Source organism: Nannospalax galili, unplaced genomic scaffold, assembly GCF_000622305.1.
Source record: "Nannospalax galili isolate Female #2095 unplaced genomic scaffold, S.galili_v1.0 scaffold184, whole genome shotgun sequence".
In the NCBI taxonomy this organism is placed as follows: Eukaryota; Metazoa; Chordata; class Mammalia; order Rodentia; family Spalacidae; genus Nannospalax; species Nannospalax galili.
Genome location: NW_008351649.1, coordinates 2,035,895 through 2,058,469, shown reverse-complemented (window position 1 = coordinate 2,058,469; position 22,575 = coordinate 2,035,895). Strand labels below are relative to the sequence as shown.

Below are 22,575 nucleotides of genomic sequence, written 5' to 3'. Positions count from 1 at the left end.
AAAAGCTAAGCCCTCCACTCCCAACCTGCCCTTTTTGGCTTCTAGTATACAGTTCCTGGTCGGACTTGTCCCCTCCTAGAGGTTGCCCGTGAGCATCTGAAATCACAACCTACAGCAGGGCAGATACCCAGACGTCAACCAGACCCCAGTCTCCATCCTGGCTCTGCCTCAGCTGGTTGTGTGAGCCTCAGAAGCTGCCTAACTTCTCTGAGCTACTACTGTCTTCTCCCTGTACAATGGGGCCCGGTCTCCTCCAGCAGATGCTCCCGCTAATTCAGCCAAATGGGGCATATAAAGCTTGGTAAACAGTAGGCTCTTGGAAAAGGAAAATGTCCCTTGTCACTCTGGGAATGCTACATCCTGCCTTCATGGCTCTGAGAATGAGAGACCTCAGATATGTACACATATACACACATGCACACACACACACACACACACACACTCCCAGGGCAGCTGTCCAGCCCCACCCCTCCTCACTTCTCAGGATCCTAGCTAAACTGCCCTTTGCAGCCCTCCACCCTCTGCCCATTCCCAAAATAGTTCTTGGGAGGCAGCTATCCCTGCCACCCAGTCAGGCACTCTGTGTGAACATTTGAGCTGCCCCATAGGCTGTGCCCAGAATGTAGACCAAGGTCACACACCAGGCCCTGTGTCCCTCTACCCAGCCCTCCCTCTCTCCCTCCTTCCGTAACTATGCCTATCCCTCCATCTAGGTCAGCAACTTGAGGATCCCCACCTTGAGCATCTGCTCACAGATACTGCCACTGCTCCTCTGTCTCATCTCCATGGTGACTTGGGGAGTGGGGGCTTATGTAGATGGCCCTGGGCCAGGAGGCAGGAACCAGGTTCCAACACTGAGTCTCCCACTTACTCTGTGTGCCGCCTGGAGCCGGCCTGGACCTCGCTCTGAGGAGCCGGGTCATATCATGTCTCAGGCTGCTAGGGCTAGTGGGTGACTCTGCCTCAGTTTCCTCACCTGTATGAGTGGATAATGATGGTTCTGGAGAGCGAGGCTGCTGTGAGGATTGATGGAGTTAAGCACTTGGGGCCAGCTGCTCTTGCCTGGCTCAGGGGGTCATGCCCATTTCACCTTTAACTTCCAGTCAGCTCTGGCGGTACCCATCCCTCCAGAGTCTCTGGCCAGGCTTCTCCCCGTCTGGACTAAGGAGAGAAACCAGCATTTATAGAGCACCTAATGTGTGTCAGGTCCTGAGGGCCTTATTCATAGAAAAACATTCATTCATAACGCACCATTGTCAGGGAGCAATCACGCTGCCATTTTACTGATGAAGAAGCTAAGGAACAGAAAGATAAAGGATAAAGGACTTTCCCCAGAGTTGTTTCATGGGCCAGAACTTAAACCCACACCCAAAACCATGCCTCAAAATACAGTAGGGTTATGTAGTCTGAGCCCTCTCCAGCTGCGTTTGTCTTGGGTTTTCAGCTTACCTGGGGAAGGATGCTGGCTTCGACTCTGAGCTCTTTAAACGTAAGTGGACTGGGAACAGGGAGGAGGGCATCTGGGGTCTCCACAGCCCACCTCGGAACAGAGCCACCCATTGCCCACAAAAGGCTGTCCACAGGAGACTGTCACGAGGTGCTGGCCCCAAGCTGCCATGCTGGCTTACCTGGTCCCCTCTGCACCTCCAGGCCCCCTTTCTCTTTTGATACCTCCCATTGGGAACTATGAGTTCTGACCCATAAGAATGGGGCCACCCCAGGAATGTCCTTGTTTCCCCAAGACAGTCTGTCATCTCAAAAGACGTGGGTCTCACATTTCTGTCCCTATCCCAGGATCGATGTTTGGTCCCAGTGCAGAATTCACATCGGTGCTGAAGCCAGTCTTTGCTAGGGAGAAGGAACCTTTCTCCCTGACCTGCCTGTTTTCAAATGATGTGTTAGATGCAGAACAGAGAATCCAGTGGTTCAGAGACGGTAAGGCCTTTGGAGGCAGCCCTTCTGTGGCTCAGTTGAGACCCAGAGGGATGGGAAACCGGAGGGGGATCAGATCTAGCTTCCCTCTAAACCCTGAGACAGCCCTACTACTATCCCAGGAGTCAGCCTGCCCCCGGGGCCACCAGCTGTCTCAGTCTCTTTTCCTGCTGCTGTGATAAAAATCCTCTGGCAAAAGCAACCCAAGGGAGAAAGGGCTTATTCCAGCTGACAGTTCAGGGGTGCAGTCCATCATGACAGGGGAGTCAAGACGGCAGGAGATGAAGCAGCCAGTCACATTGTATCCACAGTCAGGAAGCAGAGAGTGACAGGGGAATGCTCTTGCTCAGTCCCTTCCTCCATTTATGCAGTCCAGAATCCCAGTCAGGGAAAGGTGCCACTTAAAATAGGCAGACTTTCCCACCTCAATTAAAGCAATCAAGATAATCCCCTACAGGCAGGCCCAGGTGACTCCAGAGTCTACCCAGTTGACAATTAAACTATTACACCAGTCATCCACAGGGTGCCAGTCTCTGCTTTGGGGCAGAGACAGGGCGGGTACAGATCAGCATGGGCTCAGGGAGCTGTGTGTCAGAGAGGGGACTATAACCACTGCCAGTGGGGTCTGCCCAGGCAGCTATGGACATGGATTACCACCACCCTAGGGTAAGAAATAACAGTCAAGGCAAAGAATCCAGAGGCCAAGGCCAGGGGGCAGAACAGGTCACAATGTCAGAGCAGGCTGTGTGGCTAACACAGGACCTTTCTGTGACAGTGTATGGATCAGGGTAAAGAGCTCCAGGATGTTCCGGGAAAGGGCTAGAGCAGACTGACCCTTCGACCTTGACTGTGACTAGGCCTGTAGCCTAAAGACAAGAAGCACATCCTCCTCCTCCTCCCCTCCCCCATCTTCCTTGCTTTGACTCCAGGGAGGTGGCACCTGCTGGGGGTGGGTGGATGGAGGAGCCCTAAGGAACAGCTGCAAAACCAAGGCCTGTGTGTTTTCCCAAACCTGTCCATCATCCAGAATAGAGTGCTGACAGGAAGGAGGAGCCTCTGTGGGGACCAGAGAAAAGACAGCTCTCCAGGGCAGCTCAGGGCAAGGCCATTCCAGGGCCCTACTCAAGATCTCACTCATGGATCCCTGTCTCTCCTCAACCAGCCCTCTGCCCTCCTCACTAAGACCCTAACTTTCTCAATGAGATCCTGGTCCTTTCCTGAGCCCCCACCTCTCAGTAAGCCCCACTTTCTTCATTAAGATTGCAACTCATGCCAGGGGTGGTGGCACAAGCCTTTAATCCCAGCACTTGGGAGGTAGAAGCAGGCAGATCTTTGTGAGTTCAAGGCCAGCCTGGTCTACATAGCAAGCTCCAGGCCAGCCAGGGCTACAGGGAGACCCTGTCTCAAAAAGACAAAAAAAAAAAAAAAAAGATTGCAACTCATAGCTCAGTTGACAGAGTGTTTCCCTAGCATCCAAGAAGCCCTGGGTTCCATCCCCAGTACCACATAAACCAGGACCAGTAGCATATACCTGTAATCCCAGTACTCAGGAAGTAGAAATGGGGGGATCTGACATTTAAGGCCAGCCTGGGCTACATGAGACTCTGTCTTAGAAAAAAAAATTTTTTAATCAGCTTTCATCTACTGAACCCCCTCACTGAGCCCCCACAGCTCACACAAGCCCCGTCTCTTTGCTCTACCTTTTTTCCCTGCTATTCTCTAAACCCTCACTCCATCCATGAGCCTCACACTCACCAAGCTCCATTATCTCCCAGCTCTCTCAGAAGAGAGTTTAGCTACCACCATGACAAAGCCTTGAAAATCCTTAATCCCCTTGCCAACCTCCCCCCACCCCAACACACACACACACAAGCTAAGCCTCAAGGCTGTAGTCACATCGACCTTCTCTATGCCTGGTCAGGACCTCCAGGTCCCTCAAGCATCTATGAGTTCCCAGGTGAGGCCAGGATCCCCCTTGAACTCACACTGGGCCCCCTTCTTCTCCACAGGCAGGCTACTGAGGTCCTTGGCACGTAGGCAGATCCTCTACGCAGACCACCAGGCCTCTGTGAAGGTGTCCTGTGCCTACAAGGAAGATGAGGGACTCTACACAATCCAAGTGTCCTCACCCTTTGGGCCTCAGGAGCAGAGTGCCTATGTGTTTGTAAGAGGTAAGGAGCAGTGGTTAGTAGGGGCATCTGGACCCAGAGACCACGGCTCTGCCTTGAATTATAGGGGGACGTGGCCAAGGCCCAAGCACTCTCAAGACCCTGGTTCCTCTGCTATGAGAGTGTTGGGTTAGTCTCTTAGGGTCTCTGGAGCATCATCCTGTGAGTCCAAAGGGACACGTCAAAATCTCCACAGTCTCCAAGAAGAGACTTGGTGGGAACCAGGAGGGAGGGCTTTGTGCATTTTGCACAGGGTTGGAAGGTTCTGGTCACTGGTTGAGTTCTGCCTCCTGGTGTTTGAACTCCGTATATATTCAATTCTGGTTTGCCCACTTTGTGAGGTAGGTGCCCTCAGACATGTTGCTTTACCTCTACGAGACTCAGTTTCCCTACTTACAAAGTGAGGTTGCTCTGGGTTTGAAGGTTATGTCATCTCTTTGGGTGCCTGGTATGAAATGGGCACCTAATAAATGATACTGCCGCTCCTCCCCCAGATGCTGCTCTTGGTGGAGGCCGGGCTAGTCCTCAGGCCCTGGTCCTCTAAGAGGACTCAGGAGAAGAGGGTGTTGGGGGTGGGGGAATTGGACTAGTTGCTAAATGGCCTCAGTCTGAGGGTGAGCCATTGGTTTCTCCCTCCTGGGATTTAGATGCTGCAGCCGAGATGCCAGGAGCCCCAGGCTCGCCGCTCAACATCCGGTGCCTGGATGTGAACAGAGACTGCCTGATCCTGAGCTGGGCACCACCCAGCAACACCCGGGGCAGCCCCATCACTGGCTACTCCATTGAGCTGTGAGTGGCACTCTGATATGGCAGAGCCCCTAAGGAAGAATGCTGCCTGGTCTGGGAACAAAGGGCTGGAAGGGGAGGTCTCAGGAACTCTCATCCCTGCCTCTCAGACAGGGCAAAGGGACCAAACATGGGGTAGATAGAATTTAGGGACGGTGGAGGACCTCCAAACCTCTTTCTCACTGATGCATGAAAAAAAAAAGGGGCAAAAGAGTTAAGTATTTTGATATCTGAGCATGTGTGAATTTGGTGGCTAGATCAGGCCCTAGGGAGGGACACACTATGAGAAGGGGAAGGACAGATGGAGGGACAAGTCCTCCAACCCTCTTTACATGCTGTGGACTCTGAAGCTGCAGTTAAGAAAAAAACAAGGCCCTAGCAGTTGAGGAGACAGTGACTGCCATGTGCCGCCTGGGCCTGCACCGAGCTCTCTTGCTTTCTGTGCATGCTTGGTTGTAGAGTGACCCTCAGGGCTACTGGGAGGACAAGATGAAGGTAGATATGGAATATCCAGCATGCCCCCAGGGACACAGCAAGCTCTCTAGCACTTGCAATCAGCATGGTGATGGGAGATGGTGAAAGGCCTCCTGAATGTGCTGGCCCCAGGCTAGAGTAAGGGTTTTAAGTGGAAGAAGATGGTCATGGACACAAGGCAACTTACAAACAAATGTGCTGCCCAGTGCAAGAAACAGCTCCTGCAGAGGCTCAAACCGGGAACGTATGAGACCTAGACAGAGCTGAAAGCCAGGCTGTCTCTTGCAGATGCCAGGGTGACTCCGAAGAATGGGTACCCTGCTGTGAGGCCCCTGGGGGGACCTGTCGGTGCCCAGTCCAAGGCCTCATTGAAGGGCAGAGCTACCGGTTCAGGGTGAGAGCCATCAGCAAGGCAGGCAGCAGCCTCCCCTCAAAGGCTTCAGAAGTGGTTGTCATGGGCGATCATGATGCACTTCAGAGGAAGACAGGTGAGTACACAGAGGACATTGTAGGCATCAGGGCACTCAGGACTGACTGCCTCAACAAGAGAGAGGTGGCGTGGTTCCCGTTCTGAGTGTTGTGACAAAAACAGCTTAAGGAAGTGTTTGTTGTGGCTCACAGTTTGAGGATGAGTCCATCATGGCAGGGAAGGCATGACACCAGGAGCATGAGGCAGCTGGTCACATTGCATCTGTGATTGGGAGGGAGAGAGAGAGAGAGAGAGAGAGAGAGAGAGAGAGAGACTGGTGCCCACTTTGCTCTTTCCTTTTTACTCAGTGCAGAACACCAGCCCATGAATAGCACTATCAACATTTAGGATGTGTCTTTCCACTTCAGTTGACCCAACCTAGGAATTCCCTAAAAGTTTGTTTCCATGGTGATTATAAATCCTCTCCAATATTAACCATCACAGGGACATACAGCCCAGCCTTCAGGAAGGCCTAGCCTGTTACAGAAGAGACACCATTCAGGCCAGTCGAATGGAAAGTTTACAGCCTTATTCTTATGTACCCCTAGTCTGGTGGGGGAGACAGAGTCTCATCCTGAGGAATCCTTAATCTGAGGGGGAAGAAATAGCTAGTCTGGTGGAAGGAGCCAGCCTCATCCCTGAGAGACACGTGGGAGGACCATAGCTTCTTCTTCAGTCTGAGGGGAGGTGGCCACTCTGCCTTTTGGAACCCCATCCCAGGGAGTGTTGGGAACATAGCTCTCAGACCTTAGAAGTCACCCTGCCTTGGGTTTGCACCAACTCTGTGGAATCCAGTCACATCATTCCTGATGTCTGTATCCATCTGCCCCAAGAACCTAAGAGCAACAGGGCCCACTTTGGATTCTGAGAAAACTGGGCTCAGAAAGCCCCAACCGGAGGCAACATGGCCAGGGCTGCCAAGCCAGGTGGGGCCAGGCAGGATGCAGAACCTGAAATGGGGCAGGTGCTGATTGACTCTTGATCCAATCCCTTGTGCTCTGTCCTCCCTCTTAGAGATTTCCTTTGACCTGGGCAGCAAGATCACCATCAACGAGGATGATTTTGAAGGTATGTGTGACCTTCCCTGCAGCTGGCCTCTGGCAACCAGCTCCACAGCTCTAGGATTCAAGTTCACTGACTGGCAAAGCAGGGAAGCTAACCATCCCAGGATGTGGGAAGGTACAGGCAAGAAGGTCCACTCAGAGAAGGCCAAGTGCTGGGCCTGTATGTCCTTGGAAGAAATGGCCTATAGAAAAGGGCCCTGGGTAGGGCCTCAGGGGACCAGGACCTGGCACTGGCTCTGTCTGGACTTGCTGGGTGAGCTGGAACAAGTCCCTACCCGTCTCCAGGCACCTATTCCCCTGTCTGTGGAATACAGAGCTGAGATTAAGGGTCTTTGAAGTCCTACCCAACTCTGCCCTGAATGACTCTATTTCCAGATGCTGTAACCATCCCCTCACCCCCTACCAATGTCCGCGCCAGTGAGATCAGAGAGAACTATGTGGTTCTGAGCTGGGAAGAGCCTCGCCCCCGGGGCAGAGCCCCTCTGACTTACTGCCTGGAGAAGGTACGAACCCCAAGGAACAGCCCCAAGAAGGAGGCAGGCTATGGGATCTGTGGTAAGGGAGGTGCAGAATGTGGAGAACCCCATTCCTGGGGTCTACAGAGATGAGAATGTCTGCCTAGAAGAGCTTGAGCAAAGCCCTACCCTGAGGCAGGGGAATGGACTTTTGTGGTGACCTCCAACCCTGAAAGCCCAGGTACTCCTTAGGGGCAGACAGCTGTAACAGCTGATAAGATCCACTTTCCAGGCACCTCCCTACCCCCAGGTCAACCACACAGGGCCATGCTTAGGGTTCAGGACCTCTTCTTCACCAGAACGTGTTGGATAGGAAGTGAAGGTTGTTTTCACCAGACAGGGGCACATGGCATGACTAGCACTAGGAAATGGCCTTAAAACTAGGCACAGAGATGGAACAGGAGAGACTGGTGGAGGCAGAGGGGAGGAGGCAAGGCAGAGTAGAGGACAGCGTGGGTGCTGGGATTCAGTCAGCTCCAGGTTCTGCTGTGTGAGTCTGAGCCAGTTTTGTAATCTCTCTGAGACTCAGTGTCCTCAATCCTAGATTGGAAAGCCTGCCCTGGGAGAGAAAGGAAACACCACATAGCCAGGGCCAATCACTGCCTCTGGATAGGTGCACCCAACTCCCGTCCTTGAAGGCACAGTCTGTCTTCTTTATCTGTTGTGCCCAGCATGGCACCCAGCACATCGTAGGTGACATAAGGGTTTACTAAATTCATGAATTTAAAATGTTCAAAGAGGTATCTCTCTTTGATTGTCCAGAGAAGTCCTGTTTTCACACTCACAGGTAACCAGCCCCAGTTCCCAGCATAGGAGAGCTCCAGATAATTGAAAATTTTGAGGCTGGAGAAAAGGCTCAATCAGTAAAGGCTTTGCTGCATTCAGATCTCCAGCACCCACATAAATAGCCAAGCATGCCAGTGTTGTGACTATAAACCCAGCGCTGGGGAAGGCCGAGACAGGAGGATCCCCAGCTCTTGCTGGTCAGTCAGTCTAGTCAATCGGTGAGCAGCAGGTTCAGTGGGAGATTTTGTCTCAAAAAAATAAAGTGGAAAGTGGTTGAAGAAGATACCCAGTGTCATCTGTGCCCCCCAACACACATGTGCATGCACAACCCCACATACAAACATACACACAAAAGAGAAAACTGGTATCCCGAGCTATGGAATGAAATGGTGAAGACCTTGAGGTCAGACTCTAGGGCTCAAAGCCTTTCTCTGTTCATCAGTGGCAGTGTGACATTGGGCAACTCATTTTTGTTCCTCCATGCATCAGTTTCTTGTCCATTACAATGTTCATAATAATGATACACACCTTGTAGGTCCAAGGGAGTTAGAGTGTATGAAGGGAGCAGAGCCTGGTGCACAGCAGGTGCTTGGTGGTGTCCACTGATGTTAGTGATTGTTTGGCTTTGTTAGGTTCTAGGTCACAATACCAGGTGGGCCTTAGAAAAGAAAGGCATGGAGGCAGGTCAGTGGGTCCCTGGTGTTTCTGGGCCCCAAGCCTCAGGCCTAGACTTGGCAGAAGTGCTCACTGATCACACAGCCACCCACTGCAGCTTTCCACCTTGCATCTACCCTGCCAGTCAGGACCAATGGCTGCCCTCTGAGTCCCTGATACTGCATGAGTGAGCAGGTCTGGTGCCACCCACATGTGAGTTCCCATACTGTAACTGCATCTTATTAGATGTGTGGCTTTGGACAAGTTAGCAAAAGTCCCTGAGTTTCCTCACTGGTGTGGAAATTAACAATCCCCTTGTAGAGGTATTCTGCAAATCCATCCGCTTGGACACTCATTCTCCCATGTGCCAGGGCTATTTCTGGTCCTGGGGACATGGCAGAGTTGGGGGGTAGGGGGAGATGAGAAACAAGGTGAGGTGGTAAAAGATAAAGACATGAGCCCATTGGCTAATGGGAGGCGCCAAGGAGAACAGCATGAAACAGGGAGGGCTGCTGACATTTTAGACATGGCCCGAAAGCCTCCCCAGAAGATGGGTTCTAAGAAAGAGCCTAAGGAGTTAGGGAACCAAGAACATTACAGAACATTCTAGGTAGAGGCTTTGGCGAGTGCAAAGCTCAGAGACAGAACCCAGGCTTCCAGGGAGCAACAGGAAGACCCTGGGCTATGGTAGGTAGACAAGGGGAAGTGACCATGGCCAGGCCACAGGGCAGCATTTGGTAGCAGGTCAGGAGGACATGGGGGCTTGGAAGGGTCTGAGCAGACAGGGGACTGATCTGGCCTATTTCTATAAAGGATATTTTCTATAAAGGATCTCTCTTATCTCAAAAAGCAAAACAAAATCAGTAAGAGTGGCTGAAGCAATGGTTCAGTGATTAAGAATGCGTACTACTCTATCAAAGGACCAGAATTTGGATCCCAGCACCCACATCAGGCTTGTAACTCCAGTTCCAAGGGATCCAACACCTCTGGCTTCCAAGGGCACCTGCACTCGTGTGCACATACCCACGTAATAGGAACACATACACAAGATTAAAAAATTTTAAAGTTGGGGGCTGGAGAGATGGCTCAGTGGTTAAGAGCACTGGCTGCTCTTGCAGAGGACCCAAGTTCGATTCCAATGGTGGCTGATAACCATCTGTAACTCCAGTTCTAGGGGATCCAAAGCCCTCTTCTGACTTCTACAGGCATTGTATGACACAGGTTCACTTACATACATGTAGGCAGTACACTCATACACCAGCATCTACATGGTGGCTAACAACCATCTGTAACTCCTGTTCCAGGGGATCCGACACCCTTTTCTGACGTTCATGGATATTGCACGACATGGGTGTACTTACATACATGCAGGCAATACACATATACATAAAATAAAAATAATAAAGTGTTTTTAAAAAAAATTTTAAAATAAAGGTTTTTTTTTAATCAAAAAGAAAGAATGCAAGAGGGAGGAAGGGAGAAAGGGTGAGAAAGAAAAGGCAAAATTAAAGTTAGAACCACAAGCGTCAGTAAGGAGACTAGTCAAGTGATTCTGGCAACAGGATGAAGACTATGGTGAGGTGTGCAAGTGGGGAGTTGAATTGGACCCTAGATATGTTTTGGAGGTGGTTTTGTGGATGGAGCATAGGTTTGGGTCTTTGGCTCCAAAGGTTTGGACCCTAGCAACTCCAAGTACGGTGTCGTTAGTGCTGTATGAGTAGCACAGGCGTGCAGAGTCCTGTAGATAGTGCTGGCTGTGCTGCAGGTAAGCGGCTCAGCAGACACCGGGGTGAGGAGGATGAAGAAGCTGACTGATCAGAGATCGGGTGCCCAGGAGCCACCAGGCTGCAGAGAGCAACCCCAAGAGCCTCTGTGGGAAACATCCCACTCACAGTCGGGTTCCAGCAGGCAATGCACCAACTCCAGTTCCTCTTACCCTTCAGTCCGTCATAGGTAGTGGAACCTGGGAGGCCATCAGCTCAGAAACCCCTGTGAAGTCCCCGAGATTCGCCCTCCTGGACTTGGAAAAGGGGAAATCGTATGTCTTCAGAGTACGAGCCCTGAACCAGTATGGCATGAGTGATCCCTCCGAACCCAGCGAGCCCGTTGCCCTGAGGGGCAAGCCAGGTACCAGAGATGCCTTGCCATTCAGGGAGAAGGCGGACCAGCCAGGCTGACACATCGGGGCTCAGGACTCAGGCTACAGGGAGGGGTTCTGCCACTATTGAAAAGCAACAGGACCTCCAGCCTGCAAAGTTTGAGGTGTCAGAAACTGCATTTCTCTGGGGAGCAGACCTGGGACAGGTGACAGAGTCCAGCTGGGTTTGGCACAGGAGCTGAGTGTGCGCACTTCCTCTAAAAGTGTCCAGACCTTTAAATAAACAGGTGGGCTTCCTGCTTAGGCCCCACTCCCTCCTTCAATAGACTGGGCTGTCCCATGTGAGCACTGGCTTTCCAGGTAGGACCCCTCACATCCACACCACTTGGGTCCATTTCTGAGCAGCAGACCTTCTTGCCCTGCCTGCCACAGCTACTGTTCTGGGGCCCTGGTGACTGCCCCACTTTTGGCTCATCCAGAGTCCCCCCACAGCAGCTCCATCCTACCCCAATTCTCAATGCCCCCTCTCTGAAGCCTCTGGATTCTGGGGTGAGGAGATCAGATCTGAGGGTTCCTTGCAGCAGCCATTACCAGCTAGTCCTCTGAGGAGCTTCCATCCTAAAGAGGTCTGGTGGCTGCAGATGACTCCAAAGTCCTAGATTTGCCCTAATTCAAAATTTTCTTTCTTTCTTTCTTTCTTTCTTTCTTTCTTTCTTTCTTTCTTTCTTCTTTCTTTCTTTCTTTCTTTTTCTTTCTTTCTTTTTGAGACAGGGTCTCCCTGTAGCCCCAGCTGGCCTGGAGCTAGCCATGTAGACCAGGCTGGCCTTGATCTCACAGAGATTCACCTGCCTCTGTCTCCTGAGTGCTGGGATTAAAGCATTATATACATACATATATGTATATATTACATACATGTAAATTTTGCATATATGTATATATACATAGTATGCCACATATGAATGGGTTGATAGGTAACTGGAGTTTTTCTTTAATTCTGATCTGGTTAGCATTTCACTTTGATTCAGGGATTTACCAGTGAATGGTTTGTGATTAGATGTAAGCAATGCCTAGACCAGCCTCAGGACAAGACTCGGGTGCAATTTAGAGGAGGGAGGGCCAGGAGACTTGAGAAGGGAGGGAAAAATAAAAGGCATTGCTTTGTGTCATAAAAGAAGATTTAGTGTATAAAATAGATGAAAAAGAAAAAAGGGAAGAAGGAAAAAAGAAAAAAAAGGAGAAGCAGGAAGGGAAGCAGGAAGTGTCCCTCTCCCTGTGATTCCTCCTCTGCGGGTCACTGCAGTGAGCACTCGGGTGACACACACCAGTGCACCTTTCAGAACGCATGGGCAGAGAGGGAGAGATTTACCTTCTAGTTTTAAAACATTAACATTGTTATCACAAACATTTCCTTGAGTCACGAAAGCTATTTGGTTTTAGTGACTAAGGATTACTCCACACCATGGGTACCTTCCACTCAAGCTCCTACCTGCTCTTGGTAAAAGCAGGTCCCCTGGGCCTGAGTTCTTGCGTGGCCTCCTCGTAGAGCTTCTCCCGTATACCCAACAGCACCCACAGCCACTCTCCTCAATTCCAGAGGCTGAAGTTGGTAACAAGACCTTCAGTCCATTTCTTAGTATGTGCCCCAGGCCAGTGTAGAGGCTAGCTCAGAGCAGGTTCTCAGCAAATACTGGATTTATGTTGGATAAATCAAGACACAAAGGGGTGTCCATAGGGAAAGGAAAACAAGGTTCTGTAATTCAGGGAAGAAGGCAGGACTAGAGGTGAAGCCTGTAAAGAGAAAGGGGGTGGTGAAGGCATAGGCTAGGCAGGGCTCTCGGGGATAAGAGAAGAGGGGAAAAGTAAAGTAGGTGGGAGGAGGCTCACAGTTAGAGAAAAGGAAACACAGAGGCCACCAAAAGATGGGTAAAAAATCTACTAAGTAATGATGACCACATACCTGCCATCCATTGACCTACCCACCGACCCATCTATCCATCCAACCATTAACACACACATCCATGAATCCAACCATCCAACCACTGATCCATCCACCCAACCATTAATCTCTCCATCCATCCACCCACCTACTTCCCCAAACATCCATCCATCCCAAGCATCCATCAATTCAGTCACCTTATCCACCCATTCATGCATCCACCCACTTACACATCCATCCAATTAAATATTCATCTACTCGTATACCCATCCAATTATCTATCTATCCAATCCTCTACCCACTTATTCCTCAATCTGATCATCTGCCCATTCATCCACCTACCCACTCATCCACCCACTTACCCATACACACACACACACACACACACACACACCTATCCATCCATCCATTCATACACACACCTATGCATTCATCTAAGCATCCATCCATCCATCCACCCACCCATCTATCCACTATATAGTCATTCATCCACCCATCCACCCATACATGCATATATACCTACATATGTACATAAACACAACCTTCTAATCATCCGTTTACAATTGAAGATAAGGACTGTTTGAACTGTTGGTAAAGGTGGGTGGGAGGGAGGGAAGGAAGGGGAGAGGAAAAGCAAAAAGAAAAGAGAGAAATTGACTCTAAGAATTAATAGGGAAGGTCTTAGTGCTTAAGTGAGGAAACGGGGCAGGAGAGTCTCAGGCATACTCTGGGCAGTCCCAAAACTCTAGAGAAAGGCTGGAATCTAGCCACTGCCTTTGATTGCTGTGGCACTCCTCCCTGGTTCCCCCCAGGCTCCTCCCTCTCCCCTCCTATCAGAGCCTTAACTCAGTGCCCTCTCTCTGCCCCTCTGTTTTCCAGCTACTCTCCCTCCTCCAGCTCAAGTTCAAGCTTTCCGAGACACAAAGACCTCTGTGTCCCTGGCCTGGGAGCCTGTGGATGGTGGCACAGAGCTCCTGGGTTATTATATCTACTCCCGGGAGGCTGGGACATCTGAGTGGCAAACAGTGAACAACAAGCCCATCCAGGACACCAAGTAGGTCTCCACACCTCTACACATACACACCCCACGATGGTGTTACAAGTGCAGATGGCCACACCCCACTTTTACATGGGTGTTGGGGATCTGAACATATTTCCTCATATATGGGTGGCATCTACTATACCAACTGAATCACCTAGCCCCTCATCTTTGCATTTGGGTGACAGATTCTAGAATAAATTTTTTTTTAAAACAGGGTCTCCTTATAGCGCTAGCTGACCTGAAACTCATGTAGACCAAGCTGGCCTTAAACTCATAGAGATCTACTTGCCTCTGCCTCCCAAGTCCTGGGGGATTAAAGGTGTGTGCCACCACACCTGGCCTAGAATAAATATTCTTTGCAGTCCTAAGGACAGTGTCCTCCATGTGCCATCAGACATAACTATGAGACTGGAGGCAATATTTTAGCCCAGAACCTTCTAATCCTATCTCACTGGTGACTATTTATCCCACAAGGCAGTTCTAGAAGGTTCGGATAGCCATGGGCTTTTTGGTCATCCCTGAAGGCTGCACTTTTCTCACCCAGGTTCACAGTTCCTGGACTGAAGACAGGGAAGGATTATGAGTTTTGCATCAGGTCGGTCAGCGAGGCTGGGGTTGGCGAAAGTTCAGCCGTCACCAAGCCCATCAGGGTCAAACAGGCTCTGGGTGAGTCCAGGGTGGGTCCAACCTGCAATCCTCAGAGCAGCCTGGCCTGGGCAGGAGCCAAAGCTGTATCTTAGAAGGTCTGATTCCAATGCCAATGGGACAAAAGCTCTCTCAGGGGAACTGGAGCCGGCCTGGTCACCTTCGCCTTCAGGAAGTGACAGAGTAGCCTAAGGCTGTGATAAGGCCTTCTCCTGGACCTCTCTAGGGAATGGGAAGGCTCCCAGGCTGAGATCAGACTTCAAGGTGCCCTTGAGGTGGGCAGATGCTGCTGGCTCTTTGACGACTCCTAGAGCAGGGTGGGCATCCACAAGAGGAGGCTCATCAACTCCCTGGGGCCCCCCACCGCCCAATCCAGCTGCCCTAGAGAGCCCAGTCCTTGCCTCCCACAGCTACCCCATCGGCCCCATATGATTTTGCACTCCTGCACTGTGGAAAGAATGAAATGGTTATTGGATGGAAACCCCCCAAAAGGCGTGGAGGCGGCAAGACCCTGGGCTACTTCTTGGACCAGCATGATTCTGAGGAGCCAGACTGGCACCCAGTCAACCAGCAGCCCATTCCAAGCCGGGTGTGCAAGGTGAGGCTGGAGTGTGCCTGCAGCCCTCATCACTGCTGTTACAAAAGAGGCAGGAAGCATGTCAAGAGCTTCTGGGTTCCCCAGGGTCCATCATCCAGGAGTTCCAGGTATAGCCCGGCAGAAAGCCCCCACGGACCTTCTGCTCTGGCTCCCCTGCACTGTACCACCTCCCTCTTCCCTGTCCCAGCCTGGGTTTACTTCACCTGACTTTCCACCTCTCCAGATCACCAACCTTCGAGAAGGCCACTTCTATGAGTTCCAGGCCCGAGCAGTGAACTGGGCGGGGGTTGGCGAGCTATCAGCACCCAGCAGCCTATTTGAGTGCAAAGAGTGGACGATGCCTCAGCCAGGTGAGAGCCTGTGTGCTGACACCCAGACCTGGCCTCGCCCTTCCTCATCGCACTAACTACATGGATGCCACTGCACTCCCCTGACACCCAGTCCTGCTCTGTCAACCTAGGATCCCAGGCACAAGCTGATACTAACTCTTAAACCTGCTTGAAAGGACCCCCTGACTGGGCCATCTCCTGGGCCTGGTCCCCCACCTTGATACAGAATCTGAACTCTGATTCTGGCTGTAGTCCCTTTGTGAATCCCAAAGTCACAGTATCAGGATGGTGAGTCCATGCCGGCTCACCATGGACTTTCTCAGTTTACCACTGAATCCCCCACCCCCAGTCCTAGACAAACAGGGACAGTCAGCCACCACGAACACTGTTCCTGTAACCCCATTGGCTGTCTCATAAATAAGTTCCTTAGTCCCTCCCCTGGCTGGGAATATGGCTCAGTGGTAGAGCACTTGCCTTGTATGTATGAAGCCCTAGGTTCAGTTGCCACAAACAAACAAACAAACAAACAAACAAAAACAGCCTTCTTTCCTGAGCAACAAGTAATTACAAGCTGTGATGTTTTCAACAGTTACAAGCAGCTAATACTGCTGGGTTCCTTGCCATGTAGACACATCCTGTAAATGATCTTGCTTGGCACAGCTCCTTACGTTAGAACTGTTGTGACCTCGTTTTACAGATGAGGAGGCAGGAACACAGAGGTTAATTAACTCCTTGAATCCCCATCAATGGAAAGGGTGGAGCTGGGACACTACCCTGACATTCTGACTCTAGATGTCATAACCTCAGCCTCCACCCTTGACCTTGAGAGGCTGGCAAAGCTCTGGGAAGCTTCCTGCTGTCTCAGATGAGGAAGGTCAGAGAGGGTTCCAGGAGGGGGTGAGGCTGAGTGCATTTTGAGCAGTTAACCAGGTTTCAGGTTCAAGATCAAGTGTTGTCAGGAAGTCAAGGTTGGCCAGGTCCCACTATATCCTGAGGCCATACTTCCAGACTTGGTGGTGACTGACAAATTACCCAGCTTGCAGACCGACTGCTTGGCTCACTGCCCACTTGTCTGGTTAGAGAGCTGCTGACTGGCTTTGCTTGGGTGCACAACTCCACATCTCTGCCCCATCTTGTCCCCCACAGGCCCCCCATACGATGTTCGGGTATTTGAGATTCATGCCACCTCCCTGATGCTACAGTGGGAGCCCCCACTATATACAGGGGCCGGGCCGATCACAGGCTACCATGTCAGCTTCCAGGAGGACGGCTCTGAGGAGTGGAAGACAGTCACCCCAGATACCATCTCTGACACCCACCTCAAGGTAAGTTCCTGCCCCTCCCTTTTTCCTGTTACTGGACCTACGGAACTGCACAATATCCAAGCTTGAATAACCCTCAAAAATCACTTCCCTTACTTAATGGTAACAGAGGACCAGAAAGGGAGAATGACTTGCCCACAATCACAGAACCAGATGGTAAGAAGGTCTGGCTGGTTGGTGGCCTTACCCTGCTCCACACTGGACAGATACAACCCTAAAAACTCACTTGAGAACCAGTTAGTTATAACAGCATTTAGACACAAAAAAAATCTGCTAGGATTGAATTGTAGAGGAGTAACAGGGCATATGTGCAAACACCTAAGGACAGTGGTGGTCCCCATTTATAATGGTAGGAGGTGGGAGTGACTTAATGTCCGTCACTGGAGGGGTAGGGGTACAGAACTAATTCATAGTGAGTCCTTTAGTGGAATCCAGTGTCAGGCAGCATAAACAAGGAACTGTAGGGGTGGCAATGGTATTGAGAAACTGACGTAGGTGTTGATTGGTGTGAAAGCACTCCTGGGAAAAAAAACAAAGCAGGACATGGAGTAGGCCAGGGACAGGCTTAGCTAGCAGAGATCTGTCACAGAATATACATTATATGTAAATAAGTGTACATGCATGTATGCTTCTTAATTAATTTGGTGGTGGGGATTGAAAAAGTTCTCATTATGTAGCCCAGGCTGGCCTCAAACTCACAATCCTCCTTCTGGGATGGCAGGTGTACACCACCATGCCCAGTTTGTATTTGTGAATTTTAATGAGAAATAGACTTTTAAAATTCCAGAAGTGTCCAATACACAGCCCAGGATAGCATGTCATATCACAATGTCATGCAAAATAAACATATGTTTGCTGTTGCAATCCAAGGTCTTTGGTTTGGATTTATTGTGTGGCCCAAGGCAATCTTTGCATCCGGTATTGCCCAGAGAAGCAGGAAGGCTGGACACCCCAACAAGCTGAAACTCTTTGGATAATTAAGAAATCTGGTAGCACCCTGAGCCTTGTTTCCTGTAGCTGTGGCTGTTTTCCTTTCCACACACATAGGAGAGAAGGAAAGCTCAAGTAGAGACTTCACAAAGATGTCCTGGAAGCGTTTACCCATGTCAGAAAACGAGGAGGTTAAGGAGGCGTCATTTATAGACACGAGCTACGAACTCAGACAACTGCTCAGCATTTCAGGTCACTGGCTCAGATCTCAGAGGCCTCAGCGTCCACACCCTGAAGCCATTTTGTCTTGGGGGCCTCCTCTGTATAAGGCACATCTGTGAGGACAGCTTTGGAAAGGGAACTAATTCTGTCTGCAGCTCCGGGGACACAGAGTCTATTTCCTGTAACTCATTCGTCTTTCCCCAGTGGTGGGAGGATCCATTCTTTAGCCGTCCACAAGAGCCCTGAGAGAAAAGAAGGCAGGCTCAGGAATCACAAGCTGACACGGAAGAATGGCACTGTAACAAATGGAGTCTGGCACATGTCATGTCTGCCGAATCCAGAGCTATCATGCCTGCTTCCTCTCTGGGAGTGGAACTGCCAGGAGAGCACTCCTCCTTCCTTCCATCCTCTTCCTATCATTTCCAAATGTTCCCAACCAGCATGTCGTTTCTCTTCTCATCAGAAAACAATACAAACTTTAATTTTGTACAAGTAAAATTAAGGCCCCTTGAGACAGTCAAAGAGGAATTGGGATAATCACAGCTTCGAAAAAGTATATCGAGGGGCTGGAGTGGTGGCTCAGAGGTGAAGAGCACTGGCTGCTCCTGCAAAGAACCCGGGTTCAGTGCCCAGCACCTACATGGTGGTTAACAACTATCTGTAACTCCCAGGGAATCTGACACTCTCTTCTGGCCTCCACGGGCATTGCATGCACTTACATATATGTAAGCAAAATACTCATGCATGCACAATAAAAATTAAGTAATTAGTTAAAGGATATAGAAGCTAAGTGTGATGCCACATACCTGTCAACCCAGTACTCAGGTGGTGGAGGCAGGAGCCTCAAGAGTTCAAGGTCATCTTTGGCTACATAGTGAGTTTGAAGCCAGCCTGGGCTACATGAGACCATCTCAAAATAATAGTAATTAGAGCTCCTATAATAAATATAGATGATAGTATGTCTTCTGGACATAGGAGTATATACACAGGTGAGATCAATAAATTAGAGCACTTACAAGGAGTGTAGTGAGGCTAGGGTTATATTAAAACAAAAGAGGGTATCTGGTCATTATGAAAATTCATAATTTAAGCCGGGTGTGGTGGTGCATGCCTTTAGTCCCAGCACTTGGGAGGCAGAAGCAGGTGGATCTCTGTGAGTTCAAGGCCAGCCTGGTCTACATAGTGCGTTCCAGGTCAGCTGTTGCTACAGGGAGACCCTGTCTCCAAAAAAATGAAAAAAAAAATTGTGATTTAATGAGTTGGAATCATTTGTGTTTCTCTTACTAATTGTCAAATTATTCCCCTCATTCTTGTTCTTTTTAATTTGCATATAAACTAGGCTAGTGCTTAAATGGAAACTAGGGTTAGTGTAAAGACTATAATTAATTTTAGCTGTGCGTGGTGGCGCATGCCTTTGATCCTAGCACTCGGAGGCAGAGGCAGGCTGATCTCTGTGAGTTCAAGGCCAGCCTGGTCTACAGGACAGCTGGGGCTACAGGGAGACCCTGTCTCAAAAAGACCAAAAAAAAGACTATAATTAATTTTATGCTGACTGCTTTGTAAGGCTCAGGGGAAGGGAAGTAATAGAGTTAGACGGGATGATAGAAATTAGCAGCAGCAAGAGGGATATTATGGAAAGTGTAGACAAGCTGAGCACATTGGGTCAAATCCACATTCATAAGGACTTGATTTCTCTGAGTAAATATTTAACTGAGGTAGTCAAAATTTGATGGTAAACTGGTTGTGGTGGCAAATACCTTTAATCTTTAAGAGATGGAGGCAGGAGAATCAAGAGTTCAAGGTCAAAGCCAGGCATGATGGCACAGATCTTTAATTCCAGCACTCGGGAGACAGAGGCAGGAGGATCTTTGTGAGTTCAAGGCCAGCCTGGTGTACATAGAGAGTTTCAGGTCAGCTGGGGCTACAGGGACACCCTGTCTCAAAATAGACACCCCCCCAAAATAAAGAGTTCAAGGTCAAGCCAGGTATAGTGGTGTTGGATGCTCCGACAGGTACAGCACAGGGGGAGAGGCCAGGACCAGCCTGGGTTTCTCTCTTGGGGGCTGAGTGGGATGGTAAGTGTCGGCGACTCAAAAACCACACCAAGTCGGGAGTCTTGTCGAGGCAGGAACTCACTTTATTGTGTCAGGCATCAACTTATATAGTTTAAGTAAAAGGGGTGTGGAAAAGGGGGTGGGTATAGGAATGTGTCATCTGGGGCGAAGACTGTGGGCCACTGGGAATTTACCACACCAGTTGTTACTGGGCAGAGGCAATCTTAGATAGGGCTCTGCTGAGTCACCTCCACGTGTAAGTGACAGGCCAGAGACAGGTCGCTAAACTTTAGCCAGGCTTAGGAAACATATTAGGCCTCATTTTCCTCCATATCGTGTGTATGAGGGTCCAGAAGGCCCAACATAGTGGTGCCTTTAATCCCTTAATGGTGGTGCACACCTTTAATCTTAAGCAAGAGGCAGGGGCAGGCAGATCTCTGTGAGATCAAGCCCAGCCTGGTGTACTTAGAGAGTTCCAATCCAGCTGTGGCTAAACAGAGATCCTGTCTCAAAAAAACAAAACAACAACAAAAATAATAAATAAGTAAGAGTTCCAGGTCAGCCTGGGCTATACCACAAGTTTAAGACCAGCTTGGGGAGCTGGAGAGATGGCTCAGTGGTTAAGAACACTGGCTGTCCTTGCAGTAGACCTAGGTTCGAATCCTAGCACCCACATGGCAACTAACAACTGTCAGAAACTCTAGTTCCAGGGCATCCAACAGCCTCTTCTGTCCTCCAAGGGCATTGCACGACACAGGTGCACTTACCTACATGCAGGCAATACACATATACACATAAAATAAAAATAACAAAATATTTTTTAAAAAGACCAGCTTGGGCTACATGAGAGTCTATCTCAAAAATTTAAAAAAAAATAGTAATAGGTAGGATACCTAGTGAGGTATTAACAAAGTTAATGTAAGGTTAATTGTTCTTGTCTGGCTGTACCAGAATTAAATGATTAGAAATCAACTGTGACATTTAATACTAAGATAGAAGATCCTCATTGACAGAGACATTCAGGAAAATGTTGTCCTCTATATCAGCAAATGTCTATCAAGCTGTGACTTCAAAGCTGAAATGATAGTTAGCTGTGAGGTGGAAGTTTTGCTTCTCCAGGGCTCTTCTCCTCCCAGTAGAGTCAGCCAATGCTGGATGGTGACCCGAGGGAGCCATGTACAGTGGACGATCTCCTCACCCCTCACATGGGTTGGCACAGGCCAGAGCAGATGGCCTGGCATCAGTTTCCACCTAGGGACAGTTGGCTGCCACTTGGTCAGTCACTAACTACTTCTTGACACTTGCTTAGTGCCAGGTCTGGACCAGGTCCTAGATATAAAAAGCTGAACCTACCATGGTCATTGGTAACAGGCAGCTACAGTACTTTGTGATAAATGCTACACCTGAGACTGGTCTAAGGGATTCTGGGAGCTCTAAGGAGGAAGGACAGAGCCACTTCCTGGCATTGTGGCATAGGCCACACCTGAATAAGGAACCCTGAGTTGGAGTCAGCTAGACCAAGAGGGAAAGGAGGATATTCCAGGCAGAGGGCTTAGCGATGGCAAAGGCGGGTAGGTGTGAAAGAAAGAAATGGCCGCAGGGCCGAGGGAGAGCCCTGGAGTGAAGGCTGGCTATACAGGAGTAAGAGGGCAGAAATTAAGGCACATTGGAAGAATTTGAGTCCTAAATGTCAGAATTTGAACTTGACCCTGAGGGCCACAGAAAGATTTAAGCATATTCAGATTTGCAGAGGGAAAGGCAGACCAGAGCAGAAGGGCCCAGGGGGTAGAACCACCACTGAGGGAACTGTTGGATTAATCCAGGCGAGGTGAGGAAAAAAAAGGCTTTTGTCAAGGTATAGCTAGGACATGAATGGGAGGAACTCATTCAAGAAACTTTAGGGAGCCAGGCTTGGTCCCAGCTACTCAAGAGACTGAGGCAAGAGGATTGAAAGGCCTGTCTGGGCTACAGAGCAAGTTCAAAGTCAGCCTGGACAGTTTATTAAGAGCCTATCTCAAAATAAAAAATTAGGGCCTGGAGAGATAGCTCAGCAGTTACGAGCACCAAACTGCTCTTGCAGAGGACCCAGGTTCGGTTCCCAGTACCCACATGTCAGTAAACAACCATCTGTATAGAACTCCAGTTCCAGGGCCCACACCCTCTTCTAGCCGCACCCCCCCCCCCGCCACTGGCACATGCATGGGTGCACTTACATATATGCAGGCAAAACACTTATACACATAAAATTAAATATATCAAAAAATTAAAAATCAAAATTAGATCTGATTATGTAGCTCAAATGGTAAAGTGCTTGCCTAGCATGCATGAGCCCTGAGTTGGATTCCTAGCACCACATAAACCAGGCTGGGTGGTACACACCTGATATCCCAGCACTCAGAAGGTAAATCAGAAGGATCAGAAGTTCAAAGTCATCCTCAACTACATAGCAAGCTCAAGATTAGCCTGGGCTACATGAGCTCCTGTCTTAAAAAATAATAATAAAATAAAGAAGTATTAGTGATTTAACCATGGTAGAGCACTCACTTAGATG

The 22,575-nt window shown here is 49.6% G+C and overlaps 1 protein-coding gene across 1 annotated transcript in view; it reads left to right on the top strand.

Annotated features, from left to right (window-relative positions):
* The window catches only part of Myom3 (myomesin 3), a 54,958-nt gene that overhangs the window by 12,438 nt on the left and 19,945 nt on the right, over positions 1–22,575 (top strand). Inside the window, exons 8-20 of the mRNA XM_008848623.2 lie at positions 1,445–1,489; positions 1,795–1,935; positions 3,942–4,103; positions 4,748–4,889; positions 5,649–5,848; positions 6,844–6,897; positions 7,269–7,396; positions 10,792–10,975; positions 13,762–13,936; positions 14,469–14,590; positions 14,980–15,167; positions 15,391–15,517; positions 16,643–16,821. Coding sequence (XP_008846845.1) covers positions 1,445–1,489; positions 1,795–1,935; positions 3,942–4,103; positions 4,748–4,889; positions 5,649–5,848; positions 6,844–6,897; positions 7,269–7,396; positions 10,792–10,975; positions 13,762–13,936; positions 14,469–14,590; positions 14,980–15,167; positions 15,391–15,517; positions 16,643–16,821 — 1,847 coding nt within the window. The remainder of the gene's footprint in view (positions 1–1,444; positions 1,490–1,794; positions 1,936–3,941; positions 4,104–4,747; positions 4,890–5,648; positions 5,849–6,843; positions 6,898–7,268; positions 7,397–10,791; positions 10,976–13,761; positions 13,937–14,468; positions 14,591–14,979; positions 15,168–15,390; positions 15,518–16,642; positions 16,822–22,575) is intronic.